The 25,101-nt window shown below is 38.3% G+C and overlaps 1 protein-coding gene across 1 annotated transcript; it reads right to left on the reverse strand.

The window, feature by feature from the left end:
* Positions 1 to 1,824: 1,824 nt before the first annotated feature.
* Positions 1,825 to 24,448, reverse strand: irak1 (interleukin-1 receptor-associated kinase 1). The gene is made up of 14 exons (XM_053504842.1): positions 24,061 to 24,448; positions 20,637 to 20,804; positions 18,999 to 19,127; positions 18,596 to 18,696; positions 17,075 to 17,263; positions 16,695 to 16,759; positions 16,198 to 16,312; positions 14,276 to 14,388; positions 12,506 to 12,713; positions 11,262 to 11,330; positions 10,944 to 11,171; positions 10,302 to 10,776; positions 6,481 to 6,591; positions 1,825 to 3,336 (listed from the first exon to the last, which is right to left on the reverse strand). Exons 1-14 carry the CDS (start codon positions 24,170 to 24,172, stop codon positions 3,269 to 3,271), a joined length of 2,151 nt encoding a protein of 716 aa, XP_053360817.1. The 5' UTR covers positions 24,173 to 24,448; the 3' UTR covers positions 1,825 to 3,268.
* Between the last annotated feature and the right edge of the window lie 653 nt (positions 24,449 to 25,101).

The following is a 25,101-nucleotide window of genomic DNA, read 5'->3' on the forward strand; positions in this document are numbered from 1 at the left end:
CCCTGGAGGTGAATTTGAGTTTTGGATTTTTCATTCATTTATCTGTGTAGCCTTTGATGCTGTTAAGTCTTCTGTAAGGAGTCTCCAATTCCAGTCTCCGATGGGATTGGCCCCATGTCTGGGTATAAAAGAGGAATTAATGAATAAATTTGCCTAGGCGTAAATGAAAGGGTTGATCTAAACGAATCTTTAAGAAGCATGAAGACATCTTTCAGTAGAAAGGATTTTTTAAATTCCTAGCTGTTTGTCTCTGGGAGAGTCCACCCACACTGACCAACAATCTGACCTCTTTCTCTTTCAAAATCAGACATTTCTTTGGAATTGTCACTTCTAAGCATGCTTAAAGAGGGGTCTATTCCAATCTGAAAAGAAGGAAAGAAATCATAGTCCTAACAATGGCAACACATTATGGTTTCTATTTGCACGTCTGTGTAGATATAAAATAAGAAACGCTGGAGAGAGAAGCCTGTTACATTAAATGTAAAAATAAGCAGATTGAAAAGTATGACTTTAAAAATGCTAGAATTGGCTCATTGGTGCTGGATAAGAGAAATAAAACACTTTCCTTATTTTATATAACACTTTATATTAATACATTGTGATTAAAATATACCCAAAGTGTTTTGTTCTAAGGACGTCATTTATTTAGTTACTGAAAATGTCTTATTCAATTCTGGCAGATGTACGAACGACAAACGATAAACCCTACATCCAGTATAACCTCTGCATGTACTTCCTTTAAAGGCTTGGGAAAAATGACTCATAACATGATGGGTTATTATTAGGAAACTCATGATGTGAGCAACTCGTGGTGCATTGCAAAAAAAAAAAGTCTTTTAGCAAATCATTACATCATGTAAGTAAATAAATATAAATAGTCTGTGTATACTTTATATCATGATTTTCTAAAGACAGAGACATTTGATATGAAATACATATTAGGTCAAGATTTGTTTTTTACAGTCTTGAAAAATATCCAAATATCTACCGTTAAAAATAAAAAATCACCACTATTAAGAATGATGCTTGTATTTAAAACGAGTGAATCCCCACAAGTATCCATTACACAAATAATATACATTTTCTTCTTTCTTAAATCAGACAGCATGGTGACTTATTGGTTTGCACTGTAGCCTCGACACCTTCAGGCGTGGGGGTTGAGGGTTAAAATCTTACTTCCGGTCTGCATGTGTGGAGTTTGTTGGGTTTCCTCTGGGTAATGTGGTTTCCTCTACAGTCCAAACACATGCACTGTAGGCTGATTGGTGTTTCCAAATAGTCACAAGTAAATTTGTGTGTGTTTGAGCAAAGGATTAACATTAAATCGGGGGTGTACTCTGCCTAGTGCCATAAGTTCCCTGGGGAAGACTCCTGGCGCCGACCACGACTCTACATAGGATGAGCGGTAATGAAGATGGATGGATGTTCATTAATTGATTTATGGTTCTAAATGGAGGCTGAATGATAAGACACTGTGATACATCAACACACTCAACCAATAACTGGTTGTATATCAATCCTTGTTTTTTTCTTTCTTCATAGGATTCCTCATTTCTTTTTTTCCTTTGGTTAATTAACCTGTCTTAACTTTAATGCATTTTTTTTTTCTGTTAAGAAAACCTCAATTCCATATTATAATACATTATGCATTGCATTATGTCTTTAAGAATCACAATATGGCATAGTGTGCCACAATGCCAAGCCCTGAAATGAAATCTTTATTGTAACTTAACTGATGTTAATATATAAATAAATAAAAAAATGTTATTAAAACCATCATGATGAAACAAGTATAAAAGGTAAAGCACTCAAACACATACGGACTGGTATTTTACACAATGTTAATATCTTTTATTTTTTCCCTTCACCAAAATTCATTAAAACCCAACAGGAACGTACCATGTCAGACAGAGAAATTAGGGGCTGAGCGATCTGACAATATAATAATGTCGATAAATATCGTGATATTTAAAGCATCACAATACATTACGTTTAGTCTTTTTAGATATCATTAGTATCATTAAAGGATTTTTAGAAAATTGTTAGAAAGCAGCTTTTTAGACATATTATTACATTTTCAGTGTTAATTCTAAGTTTTTCTAGATTTTTAAACAAAATAATACCACTGTTCTGCCAAAAGAAATGAAAACATGTTGTCCACTGAACAAAAGTGAATATCGTACTGCATATACCGTGCTGATATTTCTGACTTATCACACACTTCTGGCAATTCTTGCCCAAATATATGTAAGTCAGAGTTAAATGTAAAACACTTGGTTGTGGATAATGACACTGAACCGAGTTGAGCTCCTACAGAAGATTGCAAGAGCGAAGACTTGTTTATGACAAATGCAATCCCTTGTGTAGTTCCTGTAAATGTACTCTTGCACTAATGTAACGTTTACATGATTTAGCTTATGACTTATTGGGCTGGTCAGCAAATTCTGAGCCACGACGCGAGAAGGGTGAGACAGAAATGGTCCGACCGAAAAAAAAAAAAAAAAGAAAGAGTAAACTGTTTAACTGCAAGTCTGTGGTCAAGGGAAATCATAAAGCCAGCATTCATGACAGGAAAGGTGTTGAAATCACAGCACACTCAAGAAAAATAATTTTTCATTCAAGTGTAATTTAACCCATCAAAATTTTTTCTTAAAAAATGTAGATTCTATTCACTTCGACAACATTTATACAAGTCTTTCCATTCTAAACCGATCAGACGCATGTTTTCAACTTCATGAAATGTGCAGTCACAGAATCAAGGCAGCCAAAAAAAAAAAAAAAAAAAATCCAGCCCAAGAGCAGCCAGGCTTGGCTTCAAAACCGTTTGCCTTCACTGAAATTTCAACATATCGACGGGTATTACTGCCAGTGATGCGGTTTGACTCATTCTGTTCCGTACCAGTGTCCACTTTCAGGACAGAAGAACCAAAGACTCGGTTCCAAAGACTTGTGATCTAAAAAATGTAAAGGATCCAGGATTTAACTTAAAGTTCTTCATATTATTCAGTGTTCTCTTTAATTCTACATACCTTCCTGATTTATACAGGAAACATCGTCTTGTGGTTAGCCAGCACATGTTTGTCCATCCAATTTTTACAATTGTTAAAAAAAAAAAAAAAGAAAAGAAAATTCATACGGTATTAATAAAACTGTTAGTGGTTCACCATTGTGGTATTGAGAACATTTGGTGTTGGGAAATCCTGACCAGCTAAGCTCGATTTCCTCTCGAGTGTTGGAATAAGTCAATAGATATATCAGTTTCATAGGTTTAGGCTAGACTGCTAGCGAACTCGTCGCTCTCTTCAGGTTCCCGTGGTTGTCTTGGCAACTCTCCATCTGCAACAGATGAAAATAATTCATTAAAAAATTATGCATTAAATCCACCAAATCCACAGTAAATACAGTTGTAGAAAACTCTTTAGATTTAAAATGAAAACCATCAAACTATTTGTCTAAACATTTACTGACTACAATTTGATTGTAAACTGGTTATTCAGTACATTCAGGTCGTCAGCTGACTTTATTCATTGCCACGTAACGTTGCTGAGTCTAGACCTGAGCAACTGAGTCAAACCCAAATCATAACACTGCTGCCTCCAGACGCTTGTACAGTGGACACTATGCAAGATCCACTTCATGTGCTTTCCTTTTTACCCTGACCCCCATCACTCTCGAATATGCTCAATCTGGACTCACATGACCATGCTCCCTAGCAAACTGAACCCTTTTTTTCCTGATGAGTCTCACTACCAAGTTTAAGTTCTCATCACATTGTGTGTGTGTGTGTGTGTGTGTATAGAAATGCTCTAACTTTTCACTATTAAACACAGCTCTTTTTTTTGCCATGCGACTTCAAGAGTTTAAATAATCTCCATTCATGTTTAAAAAAAATATTATTTTTTTTACAACCGTATGTTTTTTTTTCAGCACTATCCCTCCAGGTTTAAAATCTTTAATTGTTTTCTCTTCTTACTACATTTTAAAAACACTTATGAAAGTGTGCCTTTTTTAGCGAGGTAGTGAACTTCAATTAATTTTCAACAGTCAAATATCAATGGTATTCTTTAATTCAAATAATGTCACTTTTGCACTGGTCATGTCATGATGTAGTTACTAATTCAGCTCAATAAAACTAAAGTGTTTTACTGATAATTCCAATATTTCGTAAGGGTTAATAAATGGATATTCGGGAAGATCAGAAAAAAAACGACTTTAATGTAACACATCACTCGGGACTTTCCAGCGTTCCTACCGTCCTCAGGGGCGTACGCGTTCACGTATTTGATAGACATCTTATCTGCAACAATAGACTGGAAGTGTGATTCAATCCGACTCAGAGTAGATTATATTACATGTAACAGCACAGTCTCAAGTGTGTTATTCTGAACTTCCCTTTTTTTAGGTTGCGTTACAGTCAATCATTTTAACTCACAGGCACAGTCTGTCAAAAGGTTTATTTTTGTCCATCATCTTTTTTTTATTTGTGAGTTTTGTATAGAAATATATAGAGGTACATGTACATTATGTAAAAAGGTACAGATAATTGTATAGGATCTGTCAAAGAAGACGATTCCTGCGCACAGCAAGATTGAACCATCGATCACAATGAAGATATTTTTCAAAATTTTTAGTGCATGCTTCTAAACTTTTTATAAAAGACAGGAAATTCTGGTTTACGCAACCTGTGAAAAAATGCGTCTTTTTCCATGTTTGTATTTACGTCGTATGGGCTCTGAAATATTCACAAGAAAAGTTAGTTCCTGGTTTCACTTACATTACAAACAGTTGATGAATTACAAACAGGATTACTGAGAAGCTGAAAAGCGCAAATTCCTCCGTACTGAATGCTTTCACGCCTTACAAAACATCATTTTTTTTTACAAAGAACCGACATTGCGAGTTCTTCAATAAATCTAACTCTTCCCTTTTTTACTTACAACGCACATTTCTTGTCCTTGCTGTGTCTTCTCAATACTTTTTTTTCCCCCTAGCTTGATCATATACCCTGTTCTTCTTTATTAAAACATTTAATTTAACGATTATGTGGAGCATCTGTCATACAAGTCCCTGTACGAGCTGTTACTACAGAAACCATAATGTATTAATATTGTATAACCCTTGTTGTTTGTGTTATAGCCAGGAGACGTTCTGACCAATCCAAATTGAGAATTCATCCAGTAGTGCGCTCTCTCTTTCTCTCTCTAACCTTGGTTTGATTTAAAACAGCTTCCAGATTGCCAAATTTGTATTAAAGTCATTTGTGTAGTAACTCAACCGGTAAATGGAACCTTGAAATAAATGCCCTGTATGAAAGCAGTATTAGGTATTAAAAGCAATACAGCGCCACATCTCAAAATGGCCAAGAAAAATGTGGACGTCTTCTCTTGTGGGGAACTAAAAAAAAAAAAAAAAGAAAAAAGAAATCCACCCAGCCGTGATCCAACATCAGCTTACGGAGAGAAATGTGGATCTTCAACAACCTAATACAGGTGTGATGGTTAATAATGCACCAGCTTCTGGCTGTATAAATTACCATTTAAGCATTATACAGTGGCATAAAAAAGTATTTGCCCCTACCAGGATTTTTTTTGTTTGACATATTTGTCACACTTAAATAATTAAGATCAACAAACTAATTTTAAAACTACACAAAAATAACCTAAGTAAATACAAATTGCAGTTCTGAAACTATGAAGTTCTGATTTAAATCTTATTGAGATACTTAAACAGGCCATTTACGCTCAAGATTTCTCCAATGTGGCTGAATTGAAACAATTCTGCAAAGAAAAGTGGGTGAAAATTTCTCCACGAAAGTGGATGTGAAAGACTCACTGCCTGTCATCAAAAACACTTGACTGCAGTTGTGGAAGACGGGTGGCACAACCAGTTATAAGGTTTAGGGGTTAATTTGTTTTTATTTTTTCCTAAAATTTGACAGGATCAGGCCAATTTTGGACAGCTTTCGTCTCTTAATGAGTAAAATCATTACGATTTAAAAAACTTTTTGTATTTACTCGGGATATCTTTGTGTAAAATTAAAAACTGAATGTGACAGGTCATCTGGGAAAATCAAGAAGGGGGCAAACACTTTTTCTCAGCACTGTACTATGTTTATAGTTTGTGATTTGGGATATAGCCCCAAGCTGTTTTCTCAAAACAGATTAACAGTGTTGATTGTTATTTGTTATATGGTTCGTATCTAAGCCATGCCTTAGATAAGCTTCTTACAAAGAAGCGTCTCAAAGGACAAATTCATTGGTCCGAATTTAAGCTTCCATTAAGCGCTGAAACCAGCCCTCCTACACTCCAGGGTGATGACTATAGGCTGCATTGTGCCGAGACTTTCCTGCAAAATGACCATGTGACCTTAGTCATGACATCATCTGGAACAGACGTTTCAAGCGATGTAAACGCTACTGTCCTAGCCAAGAACATTTGTGTTTCTATCTCAAAGCTATAATTTCAAGCAAACCAACTTACTTGATGAACCCCCAGACGAGAAGAGGTCCGAGGACAGGATTCGACCTTCCTCGTAAAGTGCCATTTTCTCAACTAAGCGCCGTCTGACCGGATTAATAATAACTCTGTCATCTGCAAAGACATAAGAAAACCAAATAGTGAGCACAGAGCAGATGTGTCAGAAAAAACAAACAATATGGATGAAAGTTTGCAAACACCAGACCTTCACATCACATTTCCCCTCCTGAAAATATCACAACCAAACTCAAAGCGCACAACTGTAAAGGATGTCCACTAAACACCTTTGGGACGAACTTGAACGCTGACCGCACCCCGAGTATCCTGATTCACCATCGGGAGCACTTTAATCTGATCTAACTGGTGTTCTTCTACCTAAATAAAAAAGAATCTCCACAGTGATGCTCAAAAAAAATGAAAGGGAAAGCCCTCACAGGTTATTATAAAAGGGAACAAACAGGGAACAAACGCCGCGTTAACGCCCATCAGATGTCCACATCCTTTCGTTCATTTAGTGCATGATGGTGGAATGAGATAACATATTGCCATCCTACACACATTCATAATTTTGTTTTTGTTTTAACAGACCAAAGGGACATCAGTCTGATGCTGAGTCTCACAATTTCCCCAGGTCGAAGTTCACCTAGAAAAAGTAAACTAATCCCCTTTTTTTTTTTTGTTTGTTAGTTTTTTGCCAGGTGAATGTTTTTGCATTTGGTCCGGTGTGTGCTTTCGGCTGAAAACGCAGAAAAAGTCTACTTTCCAGGTGTCTCCTGTATTGCTGTGTCAAGGAGACAGAAACAACACCTGATCCAGCTAAACCGCAAGTAAGTCGAAAGAGTAAGAAAGTCACAGCACTAAAAAGTTAGCTCTTTCAACAGCAGACTGAGTTTGAATCCTGATCAAACGCACTGGTTTCAGCACAGGATGAGCGTTTCTCTCTTTCTCCAGTCAATCACAGTGGCCCTAACGCTGTCTTAACGCTGGCCTGTGTAGCAGCACCAGCAGCATGTTGAAAAGAAACAAAGAGTGCTCATTGGTAGAGCACCTTTTCGACATTGACAACAAAATAGATTTTTAAATAATTTATGACACTTATAAAATAGAGACGAGACGCACAGTGACTGGAATTGACAGTTTTTTTCTGTGCAGAGTGCACAAGCTTCTAAAGGGGCTGCAACAGAAACCCCTTTTTTATGGCGTTACGTTATGAAAAGTTGCACAAGTTAAAAAAAAAAAAAAAACTTCCAATCTACCTTTTTTCTCACACCTCTGCAAGCAAAATTTGTCTCAAACCAACTCATTACGCATGCTTACACCAGTCGCAGAACCCGCGAGCGCTGTTTAGTCTCGTCATACACGCGTAAGAAGCTGCATGTAATCGCGGTAGAAGCCGCGTGCTCAGAGCGGCTCAACATGAGCTCAAGACTTTGTTGCCATTTAAAAACGTCACCATTTCGTTACAATCCTACAGGTGGTGATCTGATTAATTTAAGCTAAATTCTAGACTCTTGTACATTACATTAGTTTGTGTTACGGGCTATGTTTTATTACTGATGCTAAATTCAGTTGTGAAGCTGTTCAGTGAAGCTATGGTATACATTTTTAAATACTTATAAAAGTTTTAAAATAGAAAAACAAATTGTAATATTGAACTGTAATATTTATAAAATCATGATATTCAATTGAATCTGAATGTTTATAAAATAATAATAATTACCAAACCGCACTATTAAATAAATCTGAACCTACTGTAGGTATCGCGATAATATTGTATCGGTGATTCCTGTCTCTCGTAAAACAACAACAACAACAAAAATAAATAAATAAATAAAATAAATAATTAAAAAATAATAATAATAAAAATAATAATAATAAATTCAATGATGAATTACAATTCTTTTGACTGGCAAATTTATCTACTGCTACACCTATCCCTAAAAAAATATTGTGAAAAAAATAATTTGGGGATAAGTAGCAGTAAATGAATTTGCCAGTCAAAAAAAAAAATCACCTGCAGGATTATAAAGGAACACTTTAACCCAACAAATTTTCCTTTATAATCCCTCAAGTAATGCGTTCTAAACTATATATAATTTTTTATTTATTAAATGATATATTAGATATATAAGTCCCACTGTGAGAGAAATCTCAAGAAAAAAACAAGAGAGAGAGAGAGAGAGAGAGAGAGAGAGAGAGAGAGAGCAGGGGTCTGATGCTATTTTTTTTAGCATCAGACTCCTGCTCGCTTTATTAAATCGACCGCTAAAGCATCTGCTTCTTCCAAAGGGCATAAACCTTATCTAGACAGGATTAGTGTCTATGGGTATAAGATAATTTTACACATCTCCTGGGAGATAAACCTCTCCAGATGGCAATTAAATTAATGTGGGACGAGTGATCTGTTTTCCTACGGATGTAGAGGTCCAGGTGACACCGTCTTATGTTGTGAATAGGGTTATAGATTCACTGCAGTGCTTTTTTATAAAAACAATTATTTATTAAAGGTTTTTGTTGACAAATCATTACCGTGTATGAAGTGCTGTTATAGCTATAGAGCAACCCACTGGTCCATGAAGTCAAGATCATCGGTTTATGATTAATAAGGTTCTGGTCAGTCACAGTGAAACGACAAAGCCTAAACTCTGGATTAAAACACAGAGGACCGCTGTCCAAGGGCGTCATGGTCTCTAGTCCTGATCTCGCTCCATCGTACTTTTCCCTGTTTGGTTTGATGAAGTATTAAAAAACTAAACGTGTCTAATCTAGATTGAAGTGCTGTGTAACCTTTATTGATTTGTTTTTCTTTGTAAATGTCAAGTTTCATACTAAAGCCGATCTCCACCCAGCCCCTCCTCCCCCCGAACCACCAACCCCCCCCACCCCGCCGGACCATCTATTACGCCACACACCAGTCCCGGTGGCGGTATTTCAATACCTGCAGATAAACGGAAAAAAAAGTAGAAGAAAAATCAATGCTTTCAGAAAACTTGAAAGGTGCAGTTCCTCGAATGACCACTAGAAGCAAAAGTGAGTCAGTCCCCAGAGAGAACTTTTACAACAGAAATGAACACGTTTGCAGCGTCGTACAAAAAAAAAAAACAACAAAAATTTAATTTTAGTCTCCATTGCTAGATTTCTCATTTATGAGACCTGTATGAAGTTGAAGTTAATGCTAACCTAGCTAGTTTGTGCTCAATGACGTAAGCTTAGTTCGTCCAGTTTTTTAACAGAATATAGCAGAAACCTGGATATATTAAAGTTTAGAGAATTTAACATTCTCAAGTTTACACACGACCAAAAGTAAAAAAAACAAAAAAAAACCTGAATTGTCAGAATGAGTCAGAATCGAGAACTGAATTAAAACGAAAACTATTAATTGAACTGAGTCACTGTAGATTCACGCAGCGGCGGTAAGTATGGTTTATGGCGATTCACGGTAAGTTTTGGCCAATTTTTCTGCATGAAAAATTTATTTCGCCGGTTACTCATGGTGGCTCGCCGCAGATCAAATCATGTACAGTAGGTGAGATAGGGGTGAGACAGTTCCAGGTTTTAAACACCTGCTCCATCTTTATTTAAGGAATGAAAACCAGCGGCGCTTTAGTCCGTCCCCTTCATCTCCTACACAGGTCAAACTAATCAGATTTTATCAAAGTCTCATCTCCGGTAAAACTCAACATAACTCTGCAATGATTTCTAGAGCTCAAGAAGTCAAAGTAGTCAATTTTTTTTATATAAAAAAAGAAAATCTTGTTAATTTGAACGTTATTCTTCTTTCCAACCCTTATCCACCCAGGGTTTAAAAAAATAAAGCTATTTACCTGAAGTGACACTCAGTGGCATCGGCGTGACTATCGAGAAGCTGTCTGACTGCGAGGCCCTGATGTGGGCGTTTCCCTCAGGCCACGGCTGAGGCGCCATCGCGTTTCTCTGCGCTGTGCATGGTGGTGAATAATACTGCGAATAGCCTTGACTCTCGTCCGATTCGCACGGCGCCCGGAACGAGGAATAGCGACTGTCCGATGGTCCTTCCCGCCGTCCCGACTCGGGGAGTTCTGAGCAAGTCACTGGGGAAGGGGGGCGTGGGAAGCTGTGGTTGTTGTGCGAGCAGCAGAAAGTGTTCTCCTGAGGGCCGAGCCTCGAGAACTGATGCGAGAGAGAGTCCACGGAGCATAGAGGTTTTGGGCTGGACAAATATTGATGAAGAGGAGGAGAAGGAGGAGATGACAATCTGTCCGTGACGGTCCCACTCAAAGCCTCCAAGCCTTTATGCACGTCCAGGAGAGTATCGCAGACCTGGAAAGTAAAATAAAAATAAACGTAACAAATATAAAACTTAGGGAATATTGAGATATCAATGACCTAGTTTCATAAATCTGATCATTTTATATTAATTTTTTCATATTCATTTCCGGGTAAGGAACACCACAGGCAGTGCGGGAAAAAAGGACGTTCTGTCCCACCTCAGTCATGGGAGGCCTCTTTTTTCTCCGGCGGTCTAAGCAGCGACAGGCCAGCTGTGCAACTTCTTTCGACCCGTCAGGGCCAGACGTTCCTTTCGACATCAGCCAAGGATCCAGATGCTTCTTCCAGATGTTTTCGGCTGCCTGCGAGTTGGAGAGCTCTCGAGTCGTGTCCTTCCTTCTGCTATAACTTCTCCCGTCGTCTTCCAGTTCGGATACCAGGTCTTTCTGCAGGAAAAAACAAAACAAAACAAAAATTTCTTTAGCGCTCTGAGTAATATCTGAAGTATACGAGTTATTAATGTAAAAGCTTCTCACCAAGTAAACATTCTTGGAATGGCTGCTGGTTTCTAAAGCTTTTCTGCCCGTCAGTACCTCCAGCAACACCTGAAGAAAAACAATTTTATGAGTTAGGGGTGAGTCAAAATTTATCTGCACTCCAGCTGTAAAATTTATCTTAATCGACTTTTAGAAATAACATAATTTTTCCGACATAATCTCCTTTTTTTCTAATATACTTCGTCCATCTCTCAGCAAGCTTTTGTATTTCTTCATTTAAATTTTTTTTTATGCTGAGCTGCAAGCCACGAATGCACCGCAGTCTTCACATCTTCATCAGAAATGAATCTTCGTTTTCGTAGGGATGCTTTCAAGGAACCAAAAAAAAGGTGACAGATCAGGATGATAGAGCGAGATCAGGACTATAGCGAGGATGCTTTAACACCTTAAAACATAAAAAAGGTGTTGACAGTGTGGGTAGAAGCGTGCAAGCACGCATCGTCATGTGAGATCACAACGCCCAATCACAGCATACTGCTCTTCTTTCGCAGTGTTGGGGGACTTAACCAATTACATTACAAAATTACTGTCTTTAAAAAGTAATCAGTTACATTACAGCGTTAATTTCTGATAAAAGTAACTAGTTCAAGTACTTTTCCATTGCAGAAAAAAAAATCCTTTGTGACTCATGTTGTTTTAGTTGTTTTGAAAAAGTAACTAAATAACTGAGTACAGTGAAACCTCGGATCGCGAGTAATGCGGTTTGTGAGTGTTCCGCAAGACAAGCAAAGGATTTTTAGAAAATTTTGACTTGAAAAACGAAAAAGTCTTGTTTTACGAGTACTATCATGTATCATGCATGTGCTTCTTGTTTTGACGCCGAGCGTCACGTAATCACAACTGAGCCAACGGTTTTTCTCTCTTGTGCTGCGGAATTATGCTCGTAATCCATGGTTTCCACTGTACTTAAATGGCGGACCTAACGCGTTAGATTACTCGTTACAAAGGAACTGATGTAACACATTCACACCTGCACTGACTGGTAACAGAAACCCGAAATCTGAAAAGTTTTAAAATAACCAGACTGTAGATCATTTTTGACCTTCTGTCGTACTTACATGTTAAATATATTTACAATTCGGGACCAATAGTAAGTATTTACAGGTCATTTCTTTTTTAATGTGTAATCTTTTTTCAGAGAAATGCAGTCTTATCACGCTGCAGTTTATTATTTGATCTCATATCGATTTATGAGCACTAATCTCTGACATAGCGGCTCGTACCACTCCGAAGCTATAAACGTCGATCTCCATGCCCAGGTGGCCGTCCTTCAGGTACTCGTCGGGCAGGTAGGCCAGCGTGCCACGCACTGTAGAGGTCTGAGCCACACTGCTGGTCTTCCCTGGAGTTCGGCTAGGGTTACGACACAACCGCGCCAGACCAAAGTCACCCAGTTTCGGTTCCAGATGTTCCCCTAAGAGAATGTTGGAGCTGGATGAAGAAAAGATAAGTCACCGTTGTTATTATTGTTATTATTATTATTATTATTATTATTATTAATAACATTATTATTTTATTTTTTATTTTTTCCCCACAACTATGATGTCATGACAACAAGTGCCATGTGAGTACTTCCTTTCCTGTGGTTTAGCATTTTACCTAGTCCGCGGCCTGGTCCTTGTTTTCCATTTTCCACAGTGAGGTGCATAAGTATCTGAACAAGGACAAAATTTTTGCCTATGTACACCAGCACAATGGATTTTAAAATAAAGCAAATCGGATTTTGAAATAGTCAAAAGTAATTGGACAAACTAGCAATCATAAATAATGGGATAGGTTTAAATAATAATCCGAAGTCTGCGTTCAAATTACTCAGATTTTTTTATTTTTTTTTTTTCAAAAATTTCGGGTCACCTTAGCATTAGTCGGCTAAGGTCCAGAAGTAAAAAAAAAAATGAAAGCAAGATGCCTCGCTTCAGCTGTTTTAACATTGCTAAAGTGCTGCCAATCCTGATGTCAACAAGCACCTAAAGCACACGGATAGCCGGAAAATATGGATTAAAGACTCGTTGGCTACAAATTATGAGGAGTGTTTTTCTTTCACAAAAGAATGAATTCTATGATCATCACTTTTACAATTACATTTTGCACTTATCAGACTCCCTTATATTTTATCTCATTATCTACATCTGAGCAACTGAGGGTTAAGGGCCTTGCTCAAGTGGTAGCTTGGTGGTGGGGTTTGAACCGGGGACCTTCAGGGCAGCAGTCAATTATCCTTAATCACTGAGCTACCTTACCCATTTTAGTCGTCTTCTGTGGCCTTCAAGGCTTTCTATTGTTCCTGAGCTCACAATTCTTCCTCTGTAAGATTAGAAGTGTTGAATTGTCCTCTTAAAAGTTTCTGCTCTCTCTCTCTATCGCTCTCTGATATGTTTGTTTCATTTTTCAGCCTCCTTCAAATGCATAAGTACCTCTTCGGATCGATGATCAAACTAATATGACTTTCATTTGCTGTAAAATAACTAAGAAATTGGTCATGACTGTTGATCAGACAGTTGATCCTGTTAAAAATGGAGGGACTGCGTAAAAACAAAACAAAAAAAAAAACCGAACTGTCATTCCTTACCAGTTTTTATTTATATTTTTTTAAGGGGAATTTAAGCTGAAAGTCTACACTTCAACCCCTTCTTGATTGCTTCACAATTCAAGTTCGGATATTTTGGATATGAAAATCGGCACTGTCCAAATATTTGTGGACCTGACCGTATATAATGTGTGCATAATTGTAATGCATGAAATTTCACATTGAAAAGATCTACCTACTTTACTTTATTAACCCAATCGATTCATTTATTTCCTTTTAATTATTATTAATTTCTTCAACTTATACTCTACATACAAGGTAACACTATAAAGTATCTTTAATTTTTTTATAATAATAATAATAATAATACATTAAGGAGCAGAAACACAATACGATTATGCGAAGAGAAAAGTCAGACCACATGATACAGAACGTCAAGATGCTAAAGCACGATGAACATCCGTACCTTTTGACATCTCCGTGGATGAGCGCAGGAGAGCAGGAATGGAGGTACTGAAGAGCTTTCGCCGAACCCAGCACCACTTTTACCCGCTGCGACCAGGAGAGGGCAGAGACTTTCTGAAAGTCACGAGCACACCCAGATCAACAACTATAATTAGCCCTCATTAAGATCAATCAGAGTGATGACTTTCCAGAGCTGTGTAAAGGAATACAGACTTCTCACATACGCGGTTCATACACGGCTTGTGTTATCTATATCCCATACTTAAAAACACAGAAATCAAGACATTTTTAAATCAATAAAATGCTACATGATGTTTTGTCAAATTACCGACTATTAATTAATGCAGAAATCTTTATTATCTGACTTCAAAACATCGTTTTAAAATCCTGTATCCTGTAATCACTTTCTGACGGAAGATTTTAAATGTCTGTTTATCATCAGCAATACAAATCGGTGATAAGGAGGTGCTTTACATTCAGTTCTACAGAATTTGAGCTGCACGTGTGACATTCAAAAGGGACATCACATCGCCTATCTGTCACTTCCCAAAAATAACCAAGCTGCTATTTTTAGTTGCACTGCAACACTAGAACATTGTTGAAGTTTTTTTTTTTTTCATTCATACATCATGTTCCTCATATTCTCTCTCAGTAATGAGATTACATTTCATCACCTGTGGTTTCTGTTGTTTTGTTTACTTGCCCCAATCTGATTGGTTATGAGATAAAAAGTAAGGAAAAACAGTCCTTGATGTCACACTGCATTTTTCTAACTAACTGAACTTTTATTGATCTGGTTTAAGGAAGAGATCTACAGATAAAAATCTCCATTCACTCCAGTGGCATAGAATTTCCAGAGCAAAACTGTAGAGGGGGGGGAAGGAAAGCACCAAAAACACCAAGGTAGGTGTTGGTAGGTAGACAAGTAGACAGGTATATGCGCACGCAGACAGACAGACATACAGACAGACATCTGTCTATTTGTCTATCCATCTATCTATTGAACTGTTTCCATTTGCCTAGCTACCTACCTGTCTGTCTGTCTGTCTGTCTGTCTATCCATCTATTTATTTACCTCCCTCCCTATATGCTTATCTATCTATCTATCGATCTATCTATCTATCTATCTATCTATCTATCTATATATTTACCTACCTGTCTGTCTATCTACTTCTCTTTCTGATTGGCTACTTGTCTACCTTCAGACAATCAAATGCCTATCTACCCATCTATCCATCCATCTTTTGATCCGTCTCCCTGTTTACCTACCTCCCTACATGTCTATATCGACAGACAGAGAGACAGATGGACAAAGATAGACAAATAGAGAGACAGACAGAGATAGAGAGACAGACAGACAGGGAGACAGACAGACAGGGAGACACAGATAGACAAATAGAGACAGACAGATAAAGAGACAAACAGAGACAGACAAATGGACAGAGAGACAGACGGACACAGATAGACAAAGAGAGAGACAGACAGACAGAAAGAAACAGACAGACAGATGGATAGAGAGACAGAAATACAGACAGACAGATGGATAAAGAGATAGAGATAGAGAGAGAGACAGACAGACAAGACAGAGAGACAGACAAATAGATAGATGGAGTCCCTTATTGATCCCCAAAGGAGGCTGAAGAACCCAACATGAAAACCGATTTCTTTCCTCATATCTCTGGGTGCTGAACCACCACATGCCATCTTTGAATTTACCAACAAAAAAAAGAAAAAAAAAAGGAAAAAAAAACAGCCCGGACATGTTATCTTCTTGTCCCTTGAGCCTGGTCTACTTTTTTGCCCACTTCACTTTGATTTGCCTGGTTAAACCTTAAACCTTATCTTAAACCACAATAATATATAATCTGTGAGTAAAGTGCACCTCAGCAGGAAAGGCATTTTGCAGTGAACACAATGGTTTACCTCACAGCACAGCCGGTCCTCCAGAGAACCACTGGGCATGTACGCGTAGATAAGGCAGTAGGTTTCACCTTCCACGCTGTAACCACACAAGTCCACTATATTCGGATGTCGATATCTAGGAAATCAAACAAGACCCCTGTGAAGCGTTCATGATACTACACAATATACACAAGTGCAAAGCGCGAAAGTGTGAAAAACTCCAATGACCCAGTTTGAAGTAAAGGTTACTGACCACAAAAAGGGGAGGTGGAGAGGTAGACCTTTTTTTTTTTCCCGGGACTAGCTCTAATGTGGCCTTCATAGAGGACAAGGAACATTTCAGCTGGGAAATTCCCTCTCTTAGTTTGTGTATGACACACAAAAAGACTTTTATTGAAAAAAATCTGTGACTAATGGCACCTAAAGCAGTGTGAAATGGTGAAAAAGGAAAGTGCCAGACAACAAAGGAAGGAAGGAAGCAGCTGCCAAAGCAAGCATGGAAAGAGAAGGTTTCTTACTGTGAGAGTCTTTCCACCTCTGTCCTGAAACTTTCCTTCACCACACTCCATCCCAAATGGGAATCCTGGTGAAGACATTAAGAGGGTCTTATTAACAGACAAGACACGTGGCACCGTCCAGACAACATACTGCTGAAAACTTAAATGATAAAAGGGCTTAAATAATTTTTTTTTTTTTAAAAGGGGGTTCTTAATTCTGATTGGTCAGAAGGTGTTAATTAAAAGATGCTAACTTCTTTCAAGAACGTTTTTCAAGTACTGAACGCAACTGTAATGGATAAAAAGTAATTGTAGCTTGCTGATCAAATGAAATATTAACACCACAACTTCAAGTGTTTTACTCGTTATTTATCGTCTCATTCGTTTCTCCATCCACTTGCCTCTTTGAGCCTCTTCACTGCAAAGTCGGTGTTCCTCATGGTGGCGCGGTACACGTGGCCGAAACCTCCCTCTCCAATCTGCCTGGCTGCCGAGAAATTGTCCGTACCTTGCTGTACCTCGTGAAACGGCCAGCACATAACACCCGGGGTGACCCAGGGCGACTGAGCGTCACAGCTCCCGCAAGGATGCTGCAAACAGAATTACAATCTTATGCTGAAAATCAAACTAACACCAAATATTACTAGTCCTACATTGGGATAACGTAAGACTATTTCTCGTAAGAAAAGGGTGTGTCGTAAAGCCGAGGCAATACCTCTCAGATAACGCATTCTTTCGCACGCTTTAAACTCTCTCTCTGTTGCACTCCTTATCCGAACACACCATTTCAGTGTCTGTGTAAATAAGCTCCTGCTGAGCCACGCCCCAACGGGAAAGCTGCAGAGTTGAACGACAAGTCAAGGGACGGGTTCCCTTATATGAGGTCACATTAAGGTGGCTTGTTTAACCAATACGAAAAAAAAACCCCAGAAAGAACAAAAAGCCAGGGAAAGGAACCCGAGGTACATCAATCGCGGCTCTAGCCAAATCATGTGCGTCTGTAAGCTCGTGCAACCGGAAGGAACGGATAGCACTATCCTCCAATGTGTTACGCCCCTCCTTGATGATGAAGTGCAGTAATGACGGGTGGGAATTGGCTATAATTAAATTCGGGAGAAAATCACCAAAAAAAAAATAATTTTTTTAAACCCCACAGGAAATTAATTAAAAAAAATCTGAATTTATTTTCTCATTCTTAAGTGTTTTTTTTTTTTTTTTAATAACAGGTCCACTTTGAAGTTACAGGAATATAATAAGATCTGATTTTCTTGGCCAGTTCCCATCCACTAGTTAGGCAGTGTTTACCCCGCCCCGCGCCCAAAAACATGTTTGGTTGACTAGCATCGCTATGATTAACAAGGGGGAGCCAATACCCCCAAGACTCCCACCAAAAGAGGTCAATTTTGGTTTTCTTGGACTCCTGGGTTTGTGTGTGGCATCATCGGGGCACTAATAAGTAGTTGGTTTCTCAGCTGCCATGAAGAAGGCGCAGGTTTGATTCCCTGCCAAAACCCCAAAACCAGCCAAGGCAAACCAAGCCGAAAAAAAAACAAAAAAAAAAAAACAGGGTTGTGGGTATTTAGTGTCTATTGTAAAACCTTTCCCAAGTCAAACATGCAAATGGGACGATCTGCTCCGGCAACCCCTTAACAGGAGCAGCAACAACTTTATTTAACCGTAAATTATTAGTTTATTCCTAAATTGTATTTCCATGACAAGTTTTTTTTTTAACGGTTAAAATAATTATGAGATTGTCTTCTTTAATTACACGTGATGCTGCCTTCAACTGCGTCCAGAATAAAGGGCCGTTAAGAAGCAGCTGCTTTCTAAATAGGACACGCGGTGCGACGATGTCGGAGCCTCCGCGATAACGACAGTCAGACTGATCAGCTACACACGCCGGACAAGCGAATCGGATTTACCTCTTCTTTTTTTCTTCCATTGGAAACTGTTGAGGCTGGACAGGGACACAATCTGGTCAGATCAGGTGGTGGAGGTCCAGGTTTGGGTAGCAGCTTGCTCTCTAAGGACACAAACAAAACCAGAACACTGCAGCAGGCTATAAAAATAGACTTGAATATATAAATAAATAAATAAATGAACAAAAACAAACAGGTGAAATTTATAAGAGAGGAGATTGTTCCTGCTGTAAACTGCAGGCTTAAGAAATGTAGCTACTGATCCATCCTGACTAATTTATTAGTATTTAATAATAATAATTATTATTATTATGATGATGAAACTAATGATAATATAGAAAAATGTATTCATCGTGATATCGATATATACTGCTCAAGGCTTTGTGCACAAGTACGGCGGCGTTACCTAGAATAGGGAGGGATCGGGTGACGTCTTTAGAGGCGGTAAAGAGTGATGGAGAGGGTGAGCTGCGGCAGGTGAGGCTCGGCGATGGCACGGAGCTCGAGACAGGGCTCGGCTGTGAAATATGTCCCACTGTATAGACAGAATAAAATAAAAAAAATAAAAAAACAACACAGTAAGAAAACAAAGTTGAATAACATCCTTCTAGCCAATTATACCGCCCGGTGATTTCCCCCCGTCCTGTCAACCTGCCCCGACACGTCTCTGTGTGTCTGTCTAATTGCTTCTAATCAATAAAGAGCGAGGCCAGCCATCTTTCCCTGTCTTTCCCTTCAGCCAATTATTCCCTCTGACTCTCAGCCAGGTAGGACCGCAGCTTCGTCAGCATCGTCATCTTATTTATTACATTCCATTTACTACACATTAGATCTAATAAAAGCATCAGTGTTGAAGTAGAAATCAGGAAGTGTTCATTTTGGATGTGCAAAGGTCTTAACACGATGCTAAATATGTGCTGCGGTGAAACGTTCGTTATAATGACAGCTGAAATTATGGGAGATGAAAAGGATAATGAGGAAGCAGGAGCAAAAAGGCAGAGACTGAAAGGTTTTTTTTACGAAACTCCACCATGAGCTAAAAGAATATTCATTTCCATTTTAAACGGCTTACATAGTCTGACTCTAGGACCAGCAAATAAATATGAAATGTCTTATCTCTTAACATTTACAACACAAAACATCCACACACTACCAATGATTATGAATTATACAAAAGGTAACCGGTTACAAGGTCATGCACAGTCCAAAAAATAAAAATAAAATTCCATGCAAAAATTCAATGCAGCACGAGGAAAAAAAGTCAACACTGTCTCCATCAGAACGGCAAAGAGGTTAAAGCCACCAACCGGACCTTCAAACCCACCCTCCAGAACCCAGTCTGCTTGACCACTCATGGGATGTGCTTGCTGCGACTCACAGCAACCAAATTATCCAATGCCAACCTTCCGGCAGAGGTCTTGGCCTTCTGGCCAGGGGTCAACGCTGCCCAGGCCGAACAAGACAAACCTACAAAATCCTGGGTATAATGTTTAGCCCGTTTTACTTGCAGCTTCTAGCACATCAATGTTAAGAACAGGTACTTGCTGCTCAATAAATCCCACCCTTCAATAGGTGTCAATATAGGGAGAACACAGACAGGTACTGTACAAAGTAAATATACAAGCAGGAAGACAGACAGAAAGATAGATGGATAGATAGATAGACAGACAGACAGCCACAAGGTTAGTTAGACAAACAGACAAAGGCAGGTACAAAGGAAGACAGACAGGTACAAAGGTAGATATACTGACAGGTAGACAGACAAACACAAAGCTAGACATACAAATAGGTAGACAGACAGGTACTAAGACAGGTACAAAGGCAGATATATAGACAGGTAGACAGACAGAAAGACAGACATAAAGGTAGATATACAGACAGGTAGACAGACATAAAGGTAAATATACAGACAGGTAGACAGACATGCAGACAGATCGAGTGACAGACAGACAGACAGATCGAGTGACAGACAGACAGACAGACAGACAGGTAGACAGGAAGGTCCACAGGAAGGCAGTTAGAGCACTGCTGCCACCCTACTCACATCTAAGAATGATATCTCGAGGTCTCAACAGTTGCAGATCCTCCAGGAGGGTGACGAGATTTCCAATTGTGGCATTCCTGTTCTCCCACTTGTTCATTAGTGTGGCCGTCCGCCTGCCGCTCTGCTCCACAAGCCGGAGCTCTGTCTGATCACATATTACTCTGGAGGCTGGATTGATAAAAACAACAGAAGGGGAAAAAAAGATAAACTTTTTTGACTCAGGCAATGTTGCGAAAACATTATAATGAATCACTCATTCAGGAAAAAAGAGTGCTGACTCACACACATGACTTTCCTTTTCTTTTTTTTTTAACTCTTCGTAGTCTAACACTAACCTACGGCCTGTTTAAAAAAATAAATAAATCTTGGACAGATAAGAGGTCTAGATTTTAAATGATTCAGTAAGGTTTTAATTCACATCTATATAAATAAATCTTACACACTTAAGTAGAACCCACAACCTGTCTTTAGGTGACCGTGAGTCAGTGTCTCAGTTTCACAGATGGTACTGTTGTCTATGTTACTGTAAACCGGCGCTGTGGAACAATATGGTACCAGTTAGTTTCACATTTACGTTGAGCCGAAATAAGAATATTGCTTGAATCTATATATGGTGCGTGTTGAGTGAGTTGAGTCGATGAACTGGTGTCCATGTAAGGTGTTTTCCCACCACGTCGCCAGTTTCCCGGGAGAGAGTCCGGATTCACAGTGACCCTGACCACTTACTAATGATGAGAGAATGAATCCGGACAACACTAAGGCAGGATTTTTCCACTGGCTTCTCTCTCTCTAGTACTTTAAAACATCAAAATTATCAACCTGTTTTTTGTACATTTGAGTCTAATTAAACAGTCAGACAGACCGATAAATAGATAGACAGATAGATATAGCAGGTACACAAAGTTGATATAAATACAGACAGACGGACAGATTTATTTGTAGACTGGATGTGCCTGTAACTTAGTTTTCGAGCAATTTAATTGCAAGCAGTTGTTTATTCAAAAGATTTCCTTTGCACACTTATAAGCACGTATTAAAATTGAGATGAAGTAATGATTTTTCTCAAGGTCGATTTTTTTTTATGATACATGAGCATTTTCCAATAAAATTTTAAACTATTATATCCTATCGCCCTGTGGGCCGCTTGTGATGAAACAAAGCCTACGTACTGTATATGTTACCTCAAATACGCCGGTGAAACCCCCATTAAAATTTGTTCAGTGGTTTGTATGTGATGCGAGCACAAACAAACAGACAGACAAAAACTCCAAAAACCATCTTGATGTGTTCTATTACTTATCTTATGTACCCACAAAATAATTCTTTCACAAATATTTTCAATGTACAAACATGAGAAATGTATTTAATTATTATTATTATTTTTTAATCACAAACATTAAAATTGAGACCAATAAATTAAAGACGATGTCTCAGCAACATTTTCATAAGGCAAATTATTTTGCCCTCTCCGATACATCATACACACCCATAAGTGGTCTTTTCAGTAGCGGTGAGCAGAAAAGCATCTCGGAACGGCCAACGTGTGCAGATGTGCAACATGAGGTTTCACACTCCTGTCAGTCTAAAACAGGAATCTGAGACTACATCGGTCAAAGGCTCACGAAACCAGACAGTTTGGAAAGATAAAAAAAAAGCACACACACACACACACACACACACACACACACACACACACGTAAGCCCTCGGATGTCTGTTTTTGACTGAAAGAAGTGGAATGTGATAAGCCTTAAGACCCGGCATTCTACAGTGCTACTAAAGAGTAGTGATTTGTGTTATTATTGTTAACACCATTCTGTCTGCTTTATAGTCACGCATGACCTATTTTTTCCCCCTGCACACACACACACCTTTTGTCTTTCTGTATATAATCTCTAAACGACTCGTGTGTGAAAAATCCCAGCAGATCAGCAGTTTCTCAAATGCTGAAACCAACCAACATCCATGCCACGGTCAAAGGCACTGAGATCATTTCCTCTGTGATGTGAAACTCTTGACATGTATCTGTGTCATTTGTTTGTTGCTTTGTTTTTTTTATCTGTGTACATTGTAACTTTCTGTGTGCAAAAGTGCATAGGTATGGGTGTTCCTATTAAACTAACCTGTGAGTAAATATGTAAATATGTATTTTCAGCTATTTTAATTCTAAATAAAATTAAATGAATTAAGTGAAGGCAAGATTCATTCACCAAGTGATAAATAAGTTTAAACACTGCCTAGTTATTAGTGCACATCTGGAGGCTACTCTTAGCTTTAGATGAGAATATACCCAGGAAACACACACACACACACACACTTATGGCCAATTTAGACATCTAGACAGACAGATGAACAGACTAAGAGACAGAGAAAGAGAGACAGAAGGATAAATAGATACAACAGTCGATATACAAACAGGTAGGAAGACAGACACACATATAGATCCATCGATTAATAGATATATAAATAGATGTACAGACAGGTAGACAGACATGCAGACGGACACACAAGGTAGACATACAGACAAACAGGTCTATAGATAGACAGACAGGTACACAAAGGTAAATGTATACAGACATGCAGGCAAGTGTAACAAGTGTACAGACAGACAGGTAGACATGCAGACAGACAAGTGTATAGACAAATAGATATACAGATAGATAGATAGATAGATAGATAGATAGATAGATAGATAGATAGATAGACAGTTAGATAGATAGATAGATAGATAGATAGATAGACAGTTAGATAGATATACAGATAGATAGATGGATAGATATACAGTTAGATAGATAGATAGATAGATAGATAGATAGATAGATAGATAGATAGATAGATAGATAGATAGATGCAGGGACACACACACACAAACACTGACGTGACCACTGGTTGTGATTTTTCTTTGTAGTTGTTACAACTTTCACATGTTCTTTTCTCGAATTTTCTGTACATTTGCTAGTGTAGTTAGCTCTCCTGGCTAGTCATGTCCAGGTAAATATTTGTTTATCTTTTCACCACGAATGTTCACTTACAAACTATCTAATGGGATTAAAAAAAAACTTTATATTTGTTTATACCAACCAGAATTAAAAGGCTAACCTTGCTCAAGGTTACATATACTGTATATTTAAAACAAAAACCAAGAAAGCTACATACGCACAGCTAATAATGCTAGCTAGCAACCAAGCTGGACAACTTTCACTCAAGTTCAGGAAGTCGCCTAGTAACAACAGCACGAGCAAAACTAAACCATTAACAACGAGCTACACGATGCGTTTCTTTTACTCTTTATATATGTCTTTCGGAGTGGGGACATGATGTAATAAAATGAAGCTTTCATACGAATATTTGAAACAAGTTAATATATTATGATATTAGTGTGTGTATAAATAAATAAATAAATAAAAAGAAAGAAAGAAATCTTACCAAATCTGAGCCAGTCTGAATCCGGGAGTGAATCCATGACTCGGGTGAACTCGTGAAACGCAGCCGCGGGCAAATTGTACAGAAATTCGCTGTAAAAAGTCCGATTTGACATGTCTACGGTGAAAAAACAACGAGTTGAAAGAGTTGAGGAGTGTGTCCGAGTACCTAAACAAAGGTAACGACGTTTCTAAAGTCGCTCATTTAGCGCTGTAAGGGGGGAAAAAAAGACAGCAGCACACTCCAGCAGGGCTGAGGGAAAAGTGAGTGAGTAAGCGAAGTGTCGGCGCTCAGCCTGAACTCGGGCAGGATTTCTCATAACTAGTCTGACTAAGTGGCTAAAATTTCTGCTTTTGTCAAGGTGTTGGCCTCTAGTCCATGTTCCTGTCATGTTTGACAAGTACATATATATATATCTCTCTTTTAAAAATATTTTTTTTGGTCAGGTATAAAGCTGTATTTAGCCAGCTTGTTCACACTTCCCCTTTTCTCTTGTGATACAAAGAGAGAGAGAAAAAAAGCACATTAAGTTTAGCTTTCAGAAGAACAAACTGTATATGTCACATCCAACAGTATGTATTTAATGATTTATCTATTTACTAAATAATCCATTTAAGGATTTTCAATATTCAGTTAAACCCTGTGTGACATCCAGTCGTTTCAGGAGAACCCACAGTATCTGATACTCGACATACTTATACAAATCTATATAAAAAGTTCTAGAAGTTCCCCCTTATGACATCATAAAAGATTTGCATGACCACTGAAACAATGTTCTAATTTAGCATTAGCAAAGTGTGTTCCATGAAGAAGGATTTGACATGTCTAGGTTTAAAAGAATAACGAGCCGAAAGGGTTGAAGAGTTTGTCCGAGTACCTGAATAAAGGTCTGACAAGTATTTATTTATTTATTAATAAATAAACTTTTACAAGCCCGGGGTGTGACGTCTAACACCGTTGTCTTAAAAACATTTTTATTAGGTCTTAAAAACCTGACTGACATCAAGTCGTTTCAGGAGCACCTACAGCGTGTACAGACTTATA

The sequence above is a fragment of the Clarias gariepinus genome, chromosome 9, assembly GCF_024256425.1.
Source record: "Clarias gariepinus isolate MV-2021 ecotype Netherlands chromosome 9, CGAR_prim_01v2, whole genome shotgun sequence".
Classification (NCBI taxonomy): Eukaryota; Metazoa; Chordata; class Actinopteri; order Siluriformes; family Clariidae; genus Clarias; species Clarias gariepinus.